At 37.6% G+C, this 19469-nt stretch overlaps 1 protein-coding gene across 3 annotated transcripts; it reads left to right on the top strand.

Moving 5' to 3' along the window:
- Positions 1-276: 276 nt before the first annotated feature.
- On the top strand, positions 277-19249 carry LATS1 (large tumor suppressor kinase 1). Of its 3 annotated transcripts, none has more exons than XM_018078162.2 (7): positions 277-806; positions 3853-3988; positions 5771-7296; positions 11920-12502; positions 13508-13690; positions 13945-14051; positions 15098-19249. In XM_018078162.2, the coding sequence occupies exons 1-7, from the start codon at positions 456-458 to the stop codon at positions 15614-15616; spliced, it is 3405 nt and encodes a 1134-aa protein (XP_017933651.1). In that variant the 5' UTR covers positions 277-455; the 3' UTR covers positions 15617-19249. The 3 variants fall into 3 exon arrangements, with proteins under 3 accessions (XP_017933651.1, XP_017933650.1, XP_008932942.1); XM_018078161.2 differs by having other exon boundaries at positions 3853-4003; positions 5768-7296; XM_008934694.3 differs by having other exon boundaries at positions 278-806; positions 3853-4003.
- Positions 19250-19469: the final 220 nt, after the last annotated feature.

Raw genomic sequence — 19469 nt, 5'->3', positions numbered from 1 at the left:
CAGTTCATATCTGCTCTTGAAAGCTTTGTCCACCATACAGAGGAGTTCCTCTTTGTCCATGCCCTTTGCAGTTCAGGACTGTTCAGACTTAAGGCACCTAAAACGTTTGTTGCTAAAAGTCCAACACAGTTTGTAAATTAGGTTGAGAAAAGGCTGCCTGAAGAATTTGCTTAGCAGGCTTTTAGTATCTGTGAAGGAAGTGCTACATGTGAACATTTCACTGCCACCAAAGCTATATTGTGAATTTTTTTTACTGCTGTATATATAATGTGATTCTTTTTTGTTTTGTTTTGCTAGCAGAAATACCGTTTTGGGTTGTGATGAGCTCCACCACTACAGGAACCAAGGTTTCACAGTGAAGAGCCACTGCTTTCACAAGTTCTGACACCAGCCAGTCTTCCTTGAATTCTGGTGTGTGCAAGTCCTTGGTGGAGGTTGCATATATACATGTTTTCATGAAGAGAAGTGAGAAACCAGAAGGCTATAGGCAAATGAGGCCTAAAACTTTTCCTGCCAGTAACTATACTGGCAGCAGCCAGCAAATGCTACAGGAAATACGAGAGAGCCTCAGGAATTTACCTAAACCCTCCGATGCTGCTAAAGCTGATCACAGCATGGGCAAAATGTTATCTGAAGATCCTAGACAAGGTCGAAATCCTCCCAAATTTGTAACATATCATAAAGTTTTGCAGGAGATAAGAAACTCACTTCTGCCTTTTGCAAATGAAGCGACCTCAGCTGTCAAAGGAGCATCAGAAGTTAATCGACAAATGCTGCAAGACTTACAAGCTGCTGGCTTTGATGAGGTGAAGTGTTTTATTTTGAAGATTTGGTGTTCTGCTAGCTATAAACTATTAGTGTATGTTGGAGGGGGGGTGGTGGTCAGGGAATATTTGAACAGCTTGACAAGCAAAAGAGCTTCAAAATCTGATAGGTTTCTGATTAGGGAATGAAACTGGTAATAGTGGGGGATGTAGAAGAGGAATAGAAGGATTTAGAGAGGCTTGGTTGTTTTTTTTTTTTAAGCATCTTGTGCAGATTGTTCTAATGTGATAGGTTGTTTTAATTATATAATTATAGTCAGAAAGGACTGGACTCTCTAGAACATGGATTGTGCCTCTGATACTCAATGGAATTTTGGATTGCATTCATTTAAAACAGATTGATGCAATATGACCATTCTAAATTGAAAGGCAATACCAAATACTTTGGAAATTAATCTGAAATGTGGTTTCCAGGAAGAAAAAATGAATACATTTATAGTTCCTCTGTTTTTACTGGGACTTGCATATCAAAGTAAATCACACTTGTTTTCATGTCTTCTGTGTAAACCTGGGTACAAAAGGAGATTAAAAAAACCCTAGCAAACCACTCATCTTTCTAAAGGAAAAAGGCACAGTACCAGACAGGGATTAACTTTACAGGAGTGTACTGCTTGCAGTAGAGACCAGCTCATGAGTTCTGCTGTCTGGGATGCTTTGGTATTTACAGAGAAGATCTACCTCTACCAAGAGTGAGCTGCTTCAAGAACTGGCTTTTCCTCAACAATGTCCCAGTGTCAAGTGTTGATAGTGATTTTTCATGTTCCTTTTGCTTGATCAAATGCACAGTCCAGTCAGGACACAGTGTGTCAGGAAGAATGGAAGGATTTCATAATGATAAATTATTTTTGCAATAATTTGTGCCTGCTCTCTGGTTTGTTGCTGAGGTTGCTTTTTTGTTGTTGTTGTTGTTGTCGGATTTTGGGACAGCAGTGGGGGGGTGTGCATTTGTTTTTTCAAAGTGGATCAGTTCTTAGATCCATTTTTACAGATTGAACTTGCAGTCATTTTTGCAAACTGAAGTTTGTGGTATGTGGCTGGATAATAACCCAGAAAGGTATCTTAAGTTTGTATTTTTGTTGGATCCTTTGTATCTTGAAGCCTTTTGCTCCTGCCCTTTATTCTTGGATGGAACTGAGAATTCCCGTGACACTTTTGATTGTATGGAGCTTTTTTCAGGCAGAGTGCCAGTGAGAGCCGTTTCTGCCGTGTGTTAACCTACAGTTGCATTGCCACAATAGCCCATATGGCACTGATCCATGTGTGCATTAGGAACAGATACAGCTGAAGTCAGAAAGCATTTTTCTTGGTGGGAAAGTTTCAAAATGTATTGAATTTATATTTTACCTTTTACTTTTTAAAATATATTAAATGTCACAAACATTCTGGTTATTTTGTCCCCATTCCTCAGGTAGTAGATAATATTCAGGGTTAAAGTGGAACAGATAGATATCAATTAGTATCAGGTATGTCTGTACATATATTTTTTTTTATATATATATGTATAATAATTCAGGTAGAATGCTGTTCATGGTCTTTGGATTTTGTTTGTTTGGTTTTTTTTTTAAACAACATCCTAAATAGCTTGCTGGTAATCTCTTCTGCTTATTATGATTCAAGTTCAGTCCTCAGAAGTTCTGTGTAAGGTGATACTCTTTTAAGACATTGAATACTTCATGTCACATAGGTGACCAAGTTTTTTATGCTTCAGCTAAAGGAGATAGAGATCCTTTGGCTCTTACTCAGATCCTCTGGTTAGTGGAGAGGGAATAAAATTTTGTCTCTTAAAATATTACTGGTTTTGTACTTTGACGTTCTGTGAGTCTTTATGGCCCAGTGATGTGAACTTGCTGGTTTGGGTCTCTGTATTGTAGAATTACTTGGCTAAAAAGACAATAAATTTGGTTTTGAAGCTGATTAAGAAAAAAATTAAAGTAAATAGGTAGAAATTAATGATGTATCCTATAAAAATATATTCAATTTGAAAATTAAATACCCTGGACGACTTAACTTTCCATTTGCACAATGATCAAATAGCTTACCAGTGCTGAAAATGTACTTCTTGCCACAGATAGTCTTGCCTATAATAGTAAAAGTGTTGCAGACATAACTGTCTTGTGAAGGAGGTAAGAGATCAAAAGTTGTATCTGATTTTTCCAACAGTATCAACTGGTCAGCTGGTAAAGGTTGAAACAACCTTATTGTGTAGGTTTTTCTATTTTAAAATCCTTTTTTAAGGTTCTGTTTTGTTTACGGAATGTAATTACTGTTTCTGAAAGTTGTAGGTAATTTTGTATGTTTGAGTGTTAGAAGCGTACACAGGCATAATGAAAGTATAAATGTGGGTTTGAATTTGGGATTGGTACTAAGTGCTTTGATATGACAAAATATGGCCATAAATCTTTAAAGTCAGTGTGCTTAGCTATAGGGAGTTATGCTGTGGCTTTGTCTCAAAATTGTTGGGTCAGCTGTACAAATCCCATTCAGTACCATCTCTGGAATTCTGCCTCTGTTGCTTGACCTTACCTCATTCAAACCTGTGGAAAAGCCACTGGTCCATAATACATTTTATGTTGACTGAGCTGGGATTGTCCAGCAGATCAGGACTTGTGTTTGGATGTCTAAGATCACAGAGCCTAAATCTACCACAGAAAGAATAGAGTTTCTGCCAATAACATTGTCTTCATCAGGAACTTAGACTGGAAGGGTCCTCTGCCCATTCTGTAATTAGCTGTTACCTGGGCAGTGCACAGCAGTAATAAATGCTGTTGTATAAGCAAGCTGTTGTACTAATAGCAAGATGACAAGATTTACATCAAACTGCAGTGCTTTAACACATTAACTTTTTTCTGAACATCCAGACTATTTTGAAGAGTCTGTTGTGGGGAAAACATTTTAAAATTAGTTTGAAAATGATTGAGAGAAATCGGTTATGTACTTTGGTAAAATTACTGGAGGATGTTTGGCTAAATAACCATGAATTTTTGTGATTTTCTTGTAAATTATTTTTTGTATATAATTTTCTCTTTAGGATATGGTTGTACAAGCTCTTAGACAAACTAACAACCGTAGTATAGAAGCTGCCATTGAATTTATAAGTAAAATGAGCTACCAGGATCCTCGTCGGGAGCAGATGGTTGCAGCAGCAGCAAGACCTGTAAATGCAGGTATGAAACCCCCAGGTAGGTGTTACCCCATGGTAACTCAGTAACTCACTGAGTGTATTCTTCTAGATAAAAAATATAGTAAATTCTGCCTTTGTGTGCTCACAGTGCAACAGAGATGCTGAGATACAGGGAGTTTTGCCTTTAAAAATCACATTTTAAGCATATAATGTAGTTCTTCTAAAAGGTAGATCCATTTGACATGAATTTCTTAAACATTTGTTTTTATAACTGCATGGTTTTATTATTATGTGTAGACAAGGAATGGCATTCAGATCTCATTTTAGTACTTTTTGTCCCTCATTGATGTAGTGCCTGTATTTTGTTCTCAGTGTCATATAGAAATCAGTGGTGAGCCTTGAATTCTTATTTTAATTTTTTGTCTCTCTTCACACACTCATCCACACAACAGCACTATGTATGTGTATTTTTGTGTACATATGTGTATTTATATAACATATGACTACAATATTTGTATTTTAGGATGTTCTATTTGCTTAATTTTCTGCTTGGTTCCAGATTTTGTTTGTATGGTTTTTAAGGCAGACTTTTTGTTTTTGAAAGTGTTAGAGGACAGGCTATAGCTTTAGTAACAGAGTCAGAATTTTGCCACTTGCTATTATTGCTTTCTTTAAAGATGGAAGCACATTTTTATACATCTTGGCCTAAAGCAAGGGTAACTTTCAAATGCAGCAGAAATACTGAACTTTTATTTGACTGAAGTTGGGTTCTGAGCTGCTGGCTCTTGAGTTAGATTTTAAATTAACAATATAGGTATGAGGAAAAATTAGTAGTCAAAGAGTAGCAAAGAGCGGTGTCATTGTCATTTAGTCTGTTAAGAGGATTAGTTGGTGCTTCTGTGAAGCTGCTAGCTAAATGCCACCATTTAGACACAATTTTCATTTTTACTTGCGAAGGTTTAGTAATTCACATGTTCTTTTACTAAGGATAGAGTGACTTTCAGCAGTTACAGTCCTGTATGTGTTTACACTTACCTAAGTATTAACATTGCAAAAGCACAATAAGAGTGCCTGCACTATCAGTTCCTTGCATACTGTTTTGTTTATATGACACAAAATAACATCTATGAAGTACATAGATAGTAGAGTTTTATTCTCTAAGTTTTGCTTTCCTACAGTTTTAATTCTTGCCTGTCTACAACACTTTTACTCATAAGGACATAACTTTTGAAATTAAAGTACTTAATTAAATTTTGCATGCAAGGAATATAACAAGTCTGGATGAACTATATGCACACAAGGGTGCAGGCTGCTTGATTTTACAGCATTCACTTACATTTTAGTTTAAGAACACTAAATGTCTTGTAAACATTAAACTGGAAGGGATAGCAATGTAACTAAACATATTTTTCCGAGCCATTACTTTTTTTTGCACTTGTGCTGAACGTTCTTATGAGGGTTTCTTGTACACAAGATTAAAAATACATTGTGTACCTAATAATTTTGCATACTACCATTTGTTCAATTAAAATTTGCATTTTTACTGAAGCAAAATGCATTTTCAGACAAATTATTTCTAAAGACTCTGATACTGTAGTTTCAACGCATTTTTTGCTCTTACATGTCTACTGAGCATATTACCATACCGTGATGTGTATTACTAGACAGACAGAATTTTTCATGTGAAGTACGGTGGCTTATGTTGTGTCAGAGGTTTCATGTCCTTTTTCTGTAGCAATTAATGCAGAAGAGCAAAATTTTCAAAGCGGTAAATGTAAATAATTTCTAATAATATAAATGCTGTGTTTTCTTGTTGTGAAAGCAGGGGCTGTTCAGCAATCAGTTAACCGCAAGCAGAGCTGGAAGGGTTCTAAGGAGTCCCTGGTTCCTCAGCGGCACGGCCCTTCCCTGGGAGAAGGTGTAGTTTATCGCTCAGAAAGTCCCAGTTCTCAGCCTGATGTAGGAAGGCCATTATCTGGGTCTGGCATTGCGGCATTTGCTCAGGCTCATCCTGGCAATGGACAAAGAGTGAATCCCCCACCTCTACCACAGATAAGGAGTGTCACTCCTCCTCCTCCACCTCCTCGAGGGCAGACACCCCCTCCAAGGGGAACTACTCCTCCACCTCCTTCCTGGGAACCAAATTCTCAAACAAAGAGGTACTCTGGAAACATGGAATATGTGATCTCCCGTATTTCTCCAGTGCCACCAGGAGCGTGGCAGGATGGTTATCCACCTCCACCTATGAATCCTCCACCTATGAATTCATCCACGCAGAGTCAGAGGGGCATGAGTGCTGTCCCCATTGGCAGGCAACCAATAATCATGCAGACTTCTGCCAACAGCAAATTTAGTTTTCCGTCAGGAAGAGCTGGAATGCAAAATGGCAATTGTCAGGCAGAATTCATAGTTCACCAGAATGTGGTGTCTGGGAATTCGGTGAGTCGCCAGCCACCTCCATACCCCATGAATTCAGCTAACAGGCAGAGTCCCACAGCACTACAGATGCAGGCAGGAGGATCTGCTCCTCCTTCAGCGTACACCAATGGGAATCTTCCTCAGGCGATGATGGTGCCAAACAGAAATAGCCACAACATGGAACTTTACAACACAAATGTAGCTGGAATACCCACCTCCTGGTCACAGCCTTCCCCTGTGCAGCCGCAGTCATCACCTGGCAATGGGCACGACATGCCTGCATGGCAACCCAATGTTCCCGTGCGGTCAAATTCTTTCAACAACCATCATGGCAATAGGCAAAGTCACTCTGGCAGCTCTCAGCCTTCGGCCACAACAGTAACAGCCATAACACCAGCCCCCATCCAGCAACCAGTGAAAAGCATGCGTGTGTTAAAACCAGAGCTGCAGACTGCCCTGGCACCCACTCACCCTTCCTGGATGCCACAGCCCATGCAAACTGTGCAGACCATTCCCTTCTCTGAGAGCCCATCTACAAATATGGGAGTTATGGCTCCTGTTGTGGAGGCTCCAAATTACCAGGGTCCCCCACCACCTTACCCTAAACACTTGCTACATCAGAATCCTTCTGTCAATCTGTATGAGGCAGGACCCAAGCTCAACAAGGAGGAGCCACCTCTTTTATCCAGGGAGGATGAGAATGAAAAGAATTACGAATGTGTTGATTCAACAGATAAAGAAAAGAAACAAATCACAACATCACCTGTTCCTGTTAGAAAAAACAAGAAAGATGAAGAAAGAAGAGAGTCTCGCATCAAAAGTTATTCCCCTCAAGCCTTTAAATTCTTCATGGAGCAGCATGTGGAGAATATACTCAAGTCACACCAGCAGCGTTTGCATCGGAAAAAACAACTAGAGAATGAAATGATGCGGGTAAACTCTTCCTTCTTTCTAAATCTGTGACTAGAATTGTTCCTACATTGATTTTAAGATATATATCTTAATTGTAGAATGTTTAAATAGTATAGATAAATAGAATATTGTGGTAAATTGTGGTATTGAAGTCTATTTTTAATTTTTTTATTTGAGATATGGCAAGTTCTTCAGTGCTTAAGTAAGTTTTTTGCATGTCTAAATGTAGTTTATCTGGCCTGTGTACAGTAAGGCAGCAGAAGCAAAATAATTGTTACATGAAGGGAGATTCATGAGATTCATGAGATACATGGCTCATAGCTTTCTGTTATGAGTTCTATTTAATCCTGATTTCTTAGTTATATGCAATATTTTAATGATTTTCAAAAATACTTTTTTTTTTAAATAAGCACTACAGGTACAAGCAAAGCAGGGACAAGTGGTAAGCCGGTTAGTGCATTTATATAGTTACCCAAACAGTGATATTTTTTACATTCTACTGTTTGTTTCCAGTAGTGATAGTTTTTTTAAGTTAAAATAAAAAAATCATTTTTTAAAAGTTAATTTTTTTTAAATGAAAAAGACATGGTATCTTTTGCCTGATTATTTTATAATCCAGGCTGTAAATGCATCTGTTTAAACAAGAGGCAATTGAATGGGGTAATAAAACAACGGACATCAACAAAAGCATGTAAAATGTTGTACCTGCCTGGAGTCGGTCATCTAGTTCTAGTATTTCAGTGTTCGGTTAAAACAAATCAAAAGGGTAAAAACTGGAGCTGATGTCATTTCAAAAGAGCAAATAGTGAGACGCAGTGAAACTAAGATTTGCAGAAAGATAAAATTGAGATGTCACATAAATATTTCTTAACAATTGCAGTTGAAAGTTTGACATAAGTATGATGTACTTTTTAATTTATTCTATCAGAATATGTATTTGGCTTACACCACTTTCTTGACATGCTGTTTTTTAAATGTATTTTCTTACTATTTTGAAAATTCTTACTTTAAGCTTCAGTCTTTTGTGTTTGCTTAATCGTGAATATGTAAATGTTAGCAAGATTTCATCCTGAAACTCTTACTAGATCTTTATTCTTAGTCTTCTCTCTTTCCTTTTTCACTTCCACTAACAGCTGATTTAAACTGTTAAGGTGTGGGAAGCTTTCCTGAACTCTGTAGCCTCCATCCCTGTGTAGACAAGTAAGATTCTGAAGCAACAGTGTTTATTAAGAATAGCATGATTCCTTTTTAGAGGGCTTTGCATGCAATCCTGCATCAAAATTAAGCATGAATTCATTTTGGCTATTTTTGAGTACTTAAAAGTAAGATTATAATTAATGTTGATTTGCAAACTTCACTTTCCCTTCTTACTGTGTTGTGTTCTGTATAAGAATAAGTATTACTTATATGAAAGCACTGATATAACTTTTCATATGCATTTAAAGCACCCTAGTAAATGTATTTTCTTATATGAAATGCAATTTATAGTATTTATGCTAGATTTAAAGCTGGGATGTTTAATTACAGGCTGAAGGGTGGGAAATGGGCTATTGTGCTGCAGCAGACCTCTACTTTTTTAGGAGAAGAATCCCAAAACAGTGAAGTGTATTTTGGATGTTCATGAGAAGGAGAAAGGGAAACTAGCTCGTTATCTATTTTCAGAAAGTTTAAAATTAAGCAAGTACTGAATCCCTTCTTTTCTTCCCTTTGGTAGGAATTTTTGAAAGGAAAAAAAACCCCCAAATGCATCCCTATGGAAATACCTACCTTCACAGAAGGTTGTATTTCTAGCACAGGTGGCATATTTCTGTGCTTTCAGGTTCCCTAGGGAATTGAATGGAGCAGTCTCAGAAATATTTAATTTAAATCCGTGAATCTGGCCAAGAATTATGCTAGATGTCTCTGCTGCAGAGAGCAACTTAAGTCATCTTTTAAAGCACAGCAAGATGAAAAGGGACTAAAATGAAAGCAAACTGCGTGATGATACAGAGCAATTCAGGAAGCTCTTCTGTCCGTCATTGTCTAGAAATAACTGGAGATGTATGCACAGAAGAGTTTGTGCAGCTGGTGAAGTTGCTTAATTTTTGGTGAATGCTGAAGCTGAGGAGTGTTTTAGAGAAAATGCAGCAATGCAGAGAGCAATGAATTTGTAATTAATATTTGGTTTAGTGGATGACAGGAAAACATGAAGATGGGTTGAGGGAAGAGATGACAAATTGCAGTACTTGGGTTGGTCTCTACAATAAAACTGTTAGAACGCAACAGCTAGAGAATAGGCAGTAGAAAGTAAGCTACAAGGGTTTTGGAGACTCTTATTTGTATGTCTTGCAGTGATTAATTACTGTATTGAGTCTCCTCATGGGGTTTTGTTGCCATCTAGGTTATATTCTTTGCTAATTTTGTAACTGATCATTGAGGTTCACTTTGTGTGCAAGTGAGTCTGTACTGAAGCAGACTTCAGGTTTCAGATGGGCCTTGAGAAGGTGACTCGTCATCGTCTGAACTTTTAACAGGGTCAGGTCTTCAGTTGTCTTCTTGACATTTTTGTAAGTCTTCAAAAAATTCTTCCTTATGTGTTGAAATGGGCTTTAAGCATGTTCATTCACAGAAAACTTGAGATGTTTCTGTCCTGGAAGACAGTGCCCAGATATTCCTGCAGTAATGTGTTGAAAAAGGTTCAACTTCCTATTTCAAATAAAAAAATTGTCTATTTTGCACATCCAATATTTAAACTACTGCTACCCAGTCCTAACTACTGCCTATCTGATGTTGACAAAAAATTTTGTCTCAAAATGGAGACAGCTTTCCCCATTTAAATTTTACTGAATTCATATTCCTTGGGCAGTTTGTTGGGGTAGACAAGCATTTTGTGTGCATTTTTCTAGTTGCATCTTCTTTGGATCCATTTTTTATTTGATGCCTGCAAGAAATTTTATGTGTTTTAACAGTATTTTCTTTAATAGGTGACATATAGTAACTTTTGAAAGCATTTTTAAGATACTGAGTGATACCTAACTGATCTTTTCTCGTACCTTTTTTCTCAATCAAATCTATTATGCTTTGTTTCAAGTTAGATTGTAAGTTAGGCAAAGCAGAAGTCATCTATTAACACAGTTTATACAGGCCTAAACTAGTTACATAATCCTAATGGTGGTCCTGAGTAGTGTTCTGCAGACAGTGTCTCAAACATTTGAAGCATTAAGTAAGGAGATGGAAGCAACAAGATTTGGTATCAAGAATCAATAAGCTGTGACAATAAGAAATTGAAAACTTTTAGAATAGTGCTTGATTACAGTTGTGATGTTTGCAGGGATTCAATTTGGCCATGTTCAATTTTAGGATCAGAATGTCCATGAAAAAATAAGGGAATATACCCTAGATTGAACTTGGAAATCATTGCTGTGGGATAGTGATTTCAAGCCAGGTAGGCAGATAAAATAATTGAGGTCCTATGAGAAAGGGAGCATATAGTACTTAGAAAACGCTGTCAAAAAACAAAAGAAAGATTGAACATGAAGCTTTGGGGGGGAAGTGTCATGGAAAAAAGAATATAAAAAATTGAAGACAGATTCTACTGACATTAAAACAAAAAAGAAGAGAGAGTCTGATTCCAGGCCCTGAAATTTAGCAAGAAAAATGGCACTGAAATTGAATGGCACTTCAAAGGAATTGAAACCAGAAGAAATACACCAGGAGGCACCCAGGTTGTAGTACACTGAGAATGCTCAATGTGGTTCTTGCAGATAAGGGTTTCCACGTTGTAGGTGATGAGTTGCATGTGGCCTGTGAGTGTTTCAGCTGTCACAGTGTTGGTGGTGTTGGCCAGAACACCAGGGATGTTCAGTCAAGATAGGGGTAGGTATAGAGATGGGAGCCAAGAAAAGCTACTGTGGGGAGGAGCGAGCCACTTCAAAGAAAGTGCTCTGCTCAACTAGTTGGTGTGGAGAGCAGGAGTGAGAGTGTGAGCAAAGACCTGTTAGAAAGGGCTGGGTTATGTGATAAGAGAGAAGATCAGGTCCAGGCTTGCAGCAGAGGCCCAGGCTTGGTGTGGGCGGATAGTAGGAAACAGTGCCATGTGGATCTGGTTTGTGTAGCTACAGAAGGAAGCATGAGAGTGAGAGAGTTGCCTGTCCTCTCCTGCAATTGAAATTCCACAGCATGGTCAGGAAGTTTAGTGACTTCTGTTCTAGCTAGTCTGGAGAGGGGCTGCCTTTCCCATGGCAGCATCAGCCCTCAGCAGCTTACAGCTCCTAGGCGTGTCTTGGCTCCCTTTAGCTCTACAAAGAGAATCAGGGAGGCAGTTGATGCACACTGTTACTCTGATAATATTCACAGTAGTTTTTATCAGTGGTTTGTAAATTACCCTTTCTCTCCTCAAGAATGTAGTCCCTTCTCAAGAACCTTCTGGTGCATGGCACCTTATGCATTTTGCTGTTGAAAATAATCACGTTTTGGCTTTTATCACTCCTATATGTTTTTATAGAATCCTAATGTTTAAAACAAAGCAAAACCCCTTTAAGTATTATTTCCTGTGCTGTGTATTAAGTATTTGGTTTGCTTTGCCTAAGTCTTGTAGTTATGAGAAGACCATCAAGAATTAAAAGTACTGTTAATTCTTCGGATATAATTCTGTTTGCTGCACAGGTTGGATTGTCACCAGAAGCCCGAGATCAAATGAGGAAAATGTTGTGCCAGAAAGAATCTAATTACATTCGACTAAGAAGAGCTAAAATGGACAAGTCAATGTTTGTAAAAATTAAAACCCTGGGAGTTGGTGCATTTGGAGAAGTTTGCCTAGCAAGAAAAGTGGATACTAATGCTTTATATGCAACAAAAACTCTGAGGAAAAAAGATGTCTTGCTTAGAAATCAAGTTGCTCATGTTAAAGCTGAGCGGGATATCCTCGCAGAAGCTGATAATGAATGGGTGGTTCGCCTGTACTATTCATTCCAAGATAAAGACAATTTGTACTTTGTAATGGACTACATTCCAGGAGGTGATATGATGAGTCTCCTGATTAGAATGGGTGTCTTTCCAGAAAATCTAGCACGGTTCTACACAGCAGAACTGACCTGCGCAGTTGAAAGTGTTCATAAAATGGGCTTCATCCACAGAGATATTAAACCTGATAATATCTTGATAGACCGTGATGGTCATATCAAATTGACTGACTTCGGGCTCTGTACAGGTTTTCGATGGACCCATGATTCAAAATACTACCAGAGCGGTAAGAGAAATATAAATCTTCTTTGTAAGGAATTAAATAATAACTGAATAGAAAGATGACTGTGCTGTTTCCTTTCTGAATAATAACGCATCTTACAATACGTCTGCACACCATACAAATTACAGAAAGCAACATTTAGTATGGGAGGGTTCCAATGTGAGCAGTGATTCCTTAAGGGAGAAGGAATGAGCTATGCTGCTGTAAGTTTTTCCCATTAGTGGCTTTTGAAATTTGGAGAGAAAATCACAGAGGTAGCGAGATAATTACATAGGCAACAGCCCCAACTCTGTTTTGAAGATGGGACTGATGTTTTAAATGTAATTGTTCTTGAAAACCTTACCCCAAGTTCTGAGTGTCTCAGGTACTCCTTTTAGTGTAACCTGTTGATTTCTGACTAGGTTACAGTGGGCTTTTAAAAATCCCACTTGATTACTTAAAACAAAAGCTAAAAGAAAGAGGAAAAAAAGTCACAGTTCTGAGAGTGGTAAAATACAGATTTTGTGATAACCTGTTTTTAATTTTCAAAAAAACCCACATAACTTCAGAAACAATTTTTGAATTACTTTTGACTAGTTTCTATCAAAATATCATGTATCTTAGGCCAGACTGTTACACAGTCTCTGGTGAGAAGAAAAAGATTTAATCTGATTTTATTTTTTGCTGATTTAAATATTGGCTGGTTTATGGTTGCATAAGAACAAGAACAGTATACATCCTGTACCCCCAATGTGGTTTTGTTAAGGAAAAACTGAGACTATATCAAACTTGATACTTTCTCTAGTTGTGTCGAAAGTAAGCTTAAAAAAAGTGTCCTCAAAAGTTGGTGTTTTATATCATAAACAAAAAGTCAACATCCAGGTGTTGATGACTGTTGTAACTCAAGTGTTGAAACTGAAACAGATTCTGTCGTGTAACGAGGGATGTTAACAGATAAAGAAGATTTCATATTGGATAAGAAGTAAAGTACTCATGCTCAATTTTGCCATCCTTCTCCCTCAATTACAGGTGATCATGCACGACAGGACAGCATGGATTTCAGCAATGAATGGGGTGACCCAGCGAACTGCAGGTGCGGAGATCGGCTGAAGCCGCTGGAGCGCAGGGCTGCCCGTCAGCACCAGCGCTGCCTGGCCCATTCCCTTGTTGGCACACCCAACTACATCGCTCCAGAAGTGTTGTTACGAACAGGTAACTGTACTGTACTGTACTTCTGTACTGTAATCGTGCTGCAAAGTAACTGATACTCAGATATCTTGCTTCACCTTTCTTACACTGCCGCTTTTCCCAAGTATATAATAGTTTAACAAAAAAAGAAAATAGTTGTTAATATGGAAATCTTTAAAAGTGTTGAATAGAGTTCTCCTGTGAAATTTTGTACTCCTAGAAATCCAAGATTAAAATTATACTGAGGCTTTGACTACTTCATTTGAACTTTATTTCAGGTTACACACAGTTGTGTGACTGGTGGAGTGTTGGAGTAATTCTCTTTGAGATGCTAGTGGGGCAGCCTCCATTCCTGGCACAAACCCCACTGGAAACACAAATGAAGGTAACTTTAAAATTCTGGTACTAACAGTCTGAAAAGGCAGGCTTGAAATTTACATGAGCTTTCTAATTTGTATTGGAAACAAAGGTGATGTTTGAGAGTGCTGCCTATCCAAGCATATTATAAACTAACTAGATTAATAACTTTATGTTACTGTGGAGGTGCACTTCCTTTGTAAAGGGATCATGTTTGCATCTTTTATCTCGGTATAGTAAACATGCCAACTAAAAACCACATTTCACTTCTTGTATCTATTCCAGTTATTATTTCCACTCCTCTCCTCTTTTCTTCCTCTTTTCTTCCTCTTCTCTTCCTCTTCTCTTCCTCTTCTCTTCCTCTTCTCTTCCTCTTCTCTTCCTCTTCTCTTCTCTTCCTCTTCTCTTCCTCTTCTCCTGTGTCTCAGTGTTCTTTTCCCATACTTGGCTTCCATGCCTGCTTACCTGCAGAGGATTTCCTTTGGTGATGTACCTGCAGGTGCTTGGCATGGAAAGGTGGACGAATAGCAGATGGTTGTGCTTGCTCAGTTACTGGCAGCTTGGAGCCATTGGTTCTTTCCTTCCTGAGCCCCAGCTGTTTCAGAGAAAGCATCAGGTCAATCTTCTGCAGGTGTCATTTTTGCAAGATTGCATTCAGCTTGCAAGATATTAGTTGGCTTAAATGTAGTGTAGTATTGATTTATTTTTTTTTAACTTTAAATCCATTAATTTTACAGTGCATCATCTAACTCAAAATTCATGTGCCTCACCTTCTTTTTAAGATTGTGAGCCATGTGCCTAATCTTAGGTTCCAGGTGCTGGATTTTACGGGATCTTCACTGTTTTATACCAGGGGCATCCCATGCCAGACTCTAATTTAGATTTGGATTATGCTAGATTTCCAGACAAAATATTCCTCGTGTTTCTGAAAGAGCAGCTCCATGTTTTCCTCTCTAGTGTGAAAACCCTTAGACATGTTGAATGATTTCTTTGTGGCTGTTTGTTTTGTTGTTTTAATCTGTTTTTTCCTTTTTATGAATTTATAAATAAATAATACCTCTTTTTGTTTTTAAGGTTATCAACTGGCAAACTGCACTTCATATTCCACCTCAGGCTAAACTGACTCCAGAGGCCTCCGACCTTATTATTAAACTGTGCCGAGGGCCAGAAGATCGTTTAGGCAAAAACGGTGCAGATGAAATAAAAGCTCATCCATTTTTTAAAACAATTGATTTTTCAAGCGATCTACGGCGACAGTCTGCTTTCTACATTCCCAAAATTGCTCATCCTACAGACACATCAAACTTTGATCCAGTTGATCCAGATAAATTGTGGAGTGACGATGATAAGGAGGGGAACAGAAATGATACCCTTAACGGGTGGTACAAAAATGGAAAACATCCTGAACATGCTTTTTATGAGTTCACCTTCCGAAGGTTTTTTGATGACAATGGCTACCCATACAACAATCCAAAGCCCATTGAGTACGAGTATGGTAGTTCCCAAAACTCAGAACAGCAGTCAGATGAGGATGATGATGATGATGAACAGGCAGGTAGAGGAGTTCAGAGCCGTGATCTGGTTTATGTTTAGTAGAGGAATAAAGATCAAAAAGTAAATAATCAATTTTGCAGCTATACCTTTTGAAAAGTCTGTTTTAAGAGACGTGAAAGAAGATTGCTACGGTAAATACATGCACACTTTTTTGGAAACACTAAAAAAATTATGTCTTCTCCTTCCCTGTCAGTACATTTTGTTTCCCCCAAATACAGAGAAATCCTCAAACATTAATTTATTCCAGTGATGTTAATTGTTTAATTTAGAAGATATTTGATGTTAGGTGAAAAAAATATCACTTGAATTTTGTTATTGGTTCTCTGTACTCTAAGTACTCAAAATAGGAAATAGTGACTTTTTTTTTTCCCTCCCTAAGATGATGCCTGGTATCTATTTGTACATATATTGAATAATTTTAGAAAACAGTTCTCTGCTTCAGAATTTTTAATGACAGTTTTTCCATGCATTGACCAAATATAAAACCTACTTTACTAATAAAGCTCTCTGATACATTTCTGAAGAGGAAAAAAAAAGGCTGCTGTACTGTCACTTCTCACTGTATTTAACCTAATTATTCACAGTGTTGGAAAAACTGAGCCATCTATCTGGTGAAACATTTCCAGCTACTGTTTAAGTGGCCTAGTTCTCAGCTTTGAAATAAGAAAGTGTCAGTCTCGGCTATAGGATGGTTGTAAGATGATAAAGCATTAAAACTAGTATTTTATTAAATAGTAATTGGATTTGACATTAGTAACAAAGTAGCATTTGACTGGTACTCTCAAAGCAGAACTGCTCACTCAGAAACAACTTGATTGTCTCCTGTCATCAGTTATCCTATAGATAGAAGAGGAAAAGAAGCTTTAGAAAAAACACTTTCTGAAATCTAGTTTAATTTTCTGACTACAGCCAAACTGTAAAGTGTGTACAGTGCTGCTTGAGTTGGAATTTTTAGTTTGAAAAATAAATTTTAGACTAGTGTCTTTATTATAAGTTTGAGATAGTAATGGAAAAGGATTATGGCTTTTGAGGCTGTTGTTGCGGAGACCCGTTTCACTTGGCTGGAATAGTTTTCCTCCTGGTCACAGAGACAGTAAGGAGAAGCACCGTGCACCAGCCTATCTGAGCCATCAGTACAGTATCGATGGTCTGTCACAGCCCAGTTCAGAACAGAATTAGGAACTTAGAGCTGTGTCTGCTGCCTTCTGCGTTACTCTTCCATAATTTCTGGCAGCAGCTGATCAGGTATCCCCTTGGGTCTCATGGTGGGAGGGTACTGAGGCTGTTGAGGTGACTGGGAGTACAGACAGGAGCATCCCCCTAAGCAGCCTCCCGGAGACTAGATGGGAGTTACAGGTGAGAGGCAGAAAGAATTATGATTTTATCTCTCTCCTTCTTTCTCCTAAAGTTAACACAGTGGTAAAGAAAATGCACTATTTTTAGTAAACTTCATGTCTTTTAAAACATTTCCTCCTCCTTGGAATTGAATTCCAATGGATAATCTCATAACATGCCTGTAACGATTACTGCTTTTTTAAATTACTACTTGTGCCATTGCACTGGCATTGCAACTATCTAAACATCGTGAAATTGGTGTTCACAGCTATTCTTGCAGCAAACACAAGTTATAGCTTACTTTTCTCACCAAGCTGGTTTGTTTATTTCTGGCCAGTTTGTTCTCTTTGTGTGCTCCAGTGCAGTGTCTCTCTTTGTGCCAGTGCAACTGTCTATAGTGCTGTCCTAAATACTGGATCAGTGAAAAAACTGTGTGGTGTTTAGCATTTGGAGTTTCCTTTCTTGCGTGTTCATTTGAACCATCCAGTTTCTAGTGTGGTCCATAAATGATTCATATTGGCTTAACTGAGGAAGGTCTGAACTGCAGCAGTTGGCAGCGAGGAAACTTCTTAAACATACTTGGTCACAGGAGAAAATGTTTGTGGAAGTTCACTCCTCTACTGTGAAGTGCGTATAATTGTTAGAAGGTGGTTATGAGAAGTTGTTTTCTCAAACAAGTAGTAAGTTACTTTCTATAATGAAAATGAGTTTGCAGTTTAATAAAACAATTCCTGTTCTGTCTGCCTTTTCCACAGCTGTTGAAATAGAATAGCTTTTAAGATTCATTTCATTTAGCTTAAATATTATAAAATGGCTGCAGTGTGTAACTACTCCATTTTATATATTATGTAAAAAAGATTGCTTTTCTTGTAAATAAACTTTAAAGATTACCCTCCTTCATAGTAAGTATCCCAGTAAAACTGGTCTACTTGTCTTAGAGTAAAGTGTAATATATTACTGGTTAAAGGTAATTTAATCAAGCTTGCCTCACCATTTTTGAAGTGTGCAGAGAAAATAATGTCAATTCTTCATTAAATTGACTCTTAAAGTATATTTCTCCTCTGCCTGCACTGTACTATGGTATATTCCTGTTTAATACTATTACTGGTCTTCAACCAATTTAAAAATAAATTTTAAAAATATATAAAAAAGGGTCCTGTAATGGCACCATTGTTCTATACAAGCAAACCCAATTGCTTTTTTTAAAAGACATCATTAATTCTTTCAAGGACACCTGCAAGTACTGAAATCTTAAATATTATTTTGCCTTTTTAAACAAATACATGAAAAGCTCATATCTTTAGAATTTGGTAGATACTTCTGGCATTTCCTAACATCATGTGTTAGAAGTTGTAATATATGTTGTTTGAATTTTGCCACCTAGATGCTGCAGTATTATGTATTTCCTTGCAAAAAAATACGGTTTGTTACAATCCATGTTCACTGAGAAAATTAGTTACACGTAAATGTTGTCACAACTCTCTAACATTCTCTGCCTTACCCATGTTTTGAAACTTCACGTTTCATACATAGATTCAGAGTCTATTATAGAGATTCTTCGTAGCTGCTGCTTAAAACATGGGTGTTTTCACTGGTGACCTATGATGGGGATTGGTTTGTGCAGGCAGTGAAGAAGAGAGGCTCCTACCCAGCAGCTGTGGAATTCTGCAGTAAGTTTTAGTTCAGGTTGCTTTCACTTTGTAAAGCATGAAAACCAGATTCTCTTTTATGTGCCCTTGTATACATATTAATTGTATTTATAAAATGTTCTATAATCCTATAACTGTACTGTAAATACTATTTGATATTCAGTGGCATTCTATCCTCGGGCAGGCCCTCTTGCTGTATCTTTTCTATCCTTGATTTGTAATAGAAGTCTATAGAATATATAGCTAGAAAGTCTCTTTGAGACTGACTTATCTTCTGCTGTTGCAAGGCTGTGAGTGGGAATGGTTTATTTAGACTCCTTTTAATATTATTCAGCTAACAGGCAGTGCAGTGGGTGCGTTCTTAGATGATGATGCTGTCACTGAAGATAGAGTTAGGCTTATGTTTCAGATGTCATCGGTGTTTCAGATCAGACCTTTAATCTGTTTGCTTTATTTCAGCCAAAGCAAAAAGATGATAAATTGGTTCAATGTCATAGTAAAATGTTTGAATGCCTTAAGATGCTCATGAGAAAGGCACTATTCAAGTTTACTGATTTATATATATCTATATAGATATATATAGACATATTCCATGTGTGTATATGTATATATATATAATGTCTTTTTTGTATTATAAGACTGTCAGTTCTTTTGGATTCTCCAATTAAATACATAGACCACCGCACAATTCTGTTCATGCAAATCGTTCTTTTATGCTGTGCCTGGCAGGTAAACTTAACAAACTTGCATTATCTCATGGCCCTAGTAAGTTATTCAATGCTCTTTTGAGTGTTCTTTACCTGTCTCGGTCGTGACATGGGCATCCCCTTTTGCTAGATCTCTACATACCTGTAGTCCAGCTACGTGTGATCTCTGAATGCTTACTTGGGATGTTTGGGTCTTAGAGG

The sequence above is a fragment of the Manacus vitellinus genome, unplaced genomic scaffold, assembly GCF_001715985.3.
Source record: "Manacus vitellinus isolate BGI_N305 unplaced genomic scaffold, ASM171598v3 scaffold_4_pilon, whole genome shotgun sequence".
NCBI lineage: Eukaryota > Metazoa > Chordata > Aves > Passeriformes > Pipridae > Manacus > Manacus vitellinus.
The sequence above is the reverse complement of the archived record's forward strand: the minus strand, read 5'-3'. Positions and strand labels throughout refer to the sequence as shown.

Coding starts and splice junctions, on each gene's coding strand:
- LATS1 (XM_018078161.2), top strand. CDS start 456: ATGAAGAGAAGTGAGAAACCAGAAGGCTATAGGCAAATGAGGCCTAAA. Junction 4,004..5,767: donor TGCAGGTATGAAACCCCCAG/GTAGGTGTTACC, acceptor TTGTTGTGAAAG/CAGGGGCTGTTCAGCAATCA. Junction 14,052..15,097: donor CACTGGAAACACAAATGAAG/GTAACTTTAAAA, acceptor TTTGTTTTTAAG/GTTATCAACTGGCAAACTGC.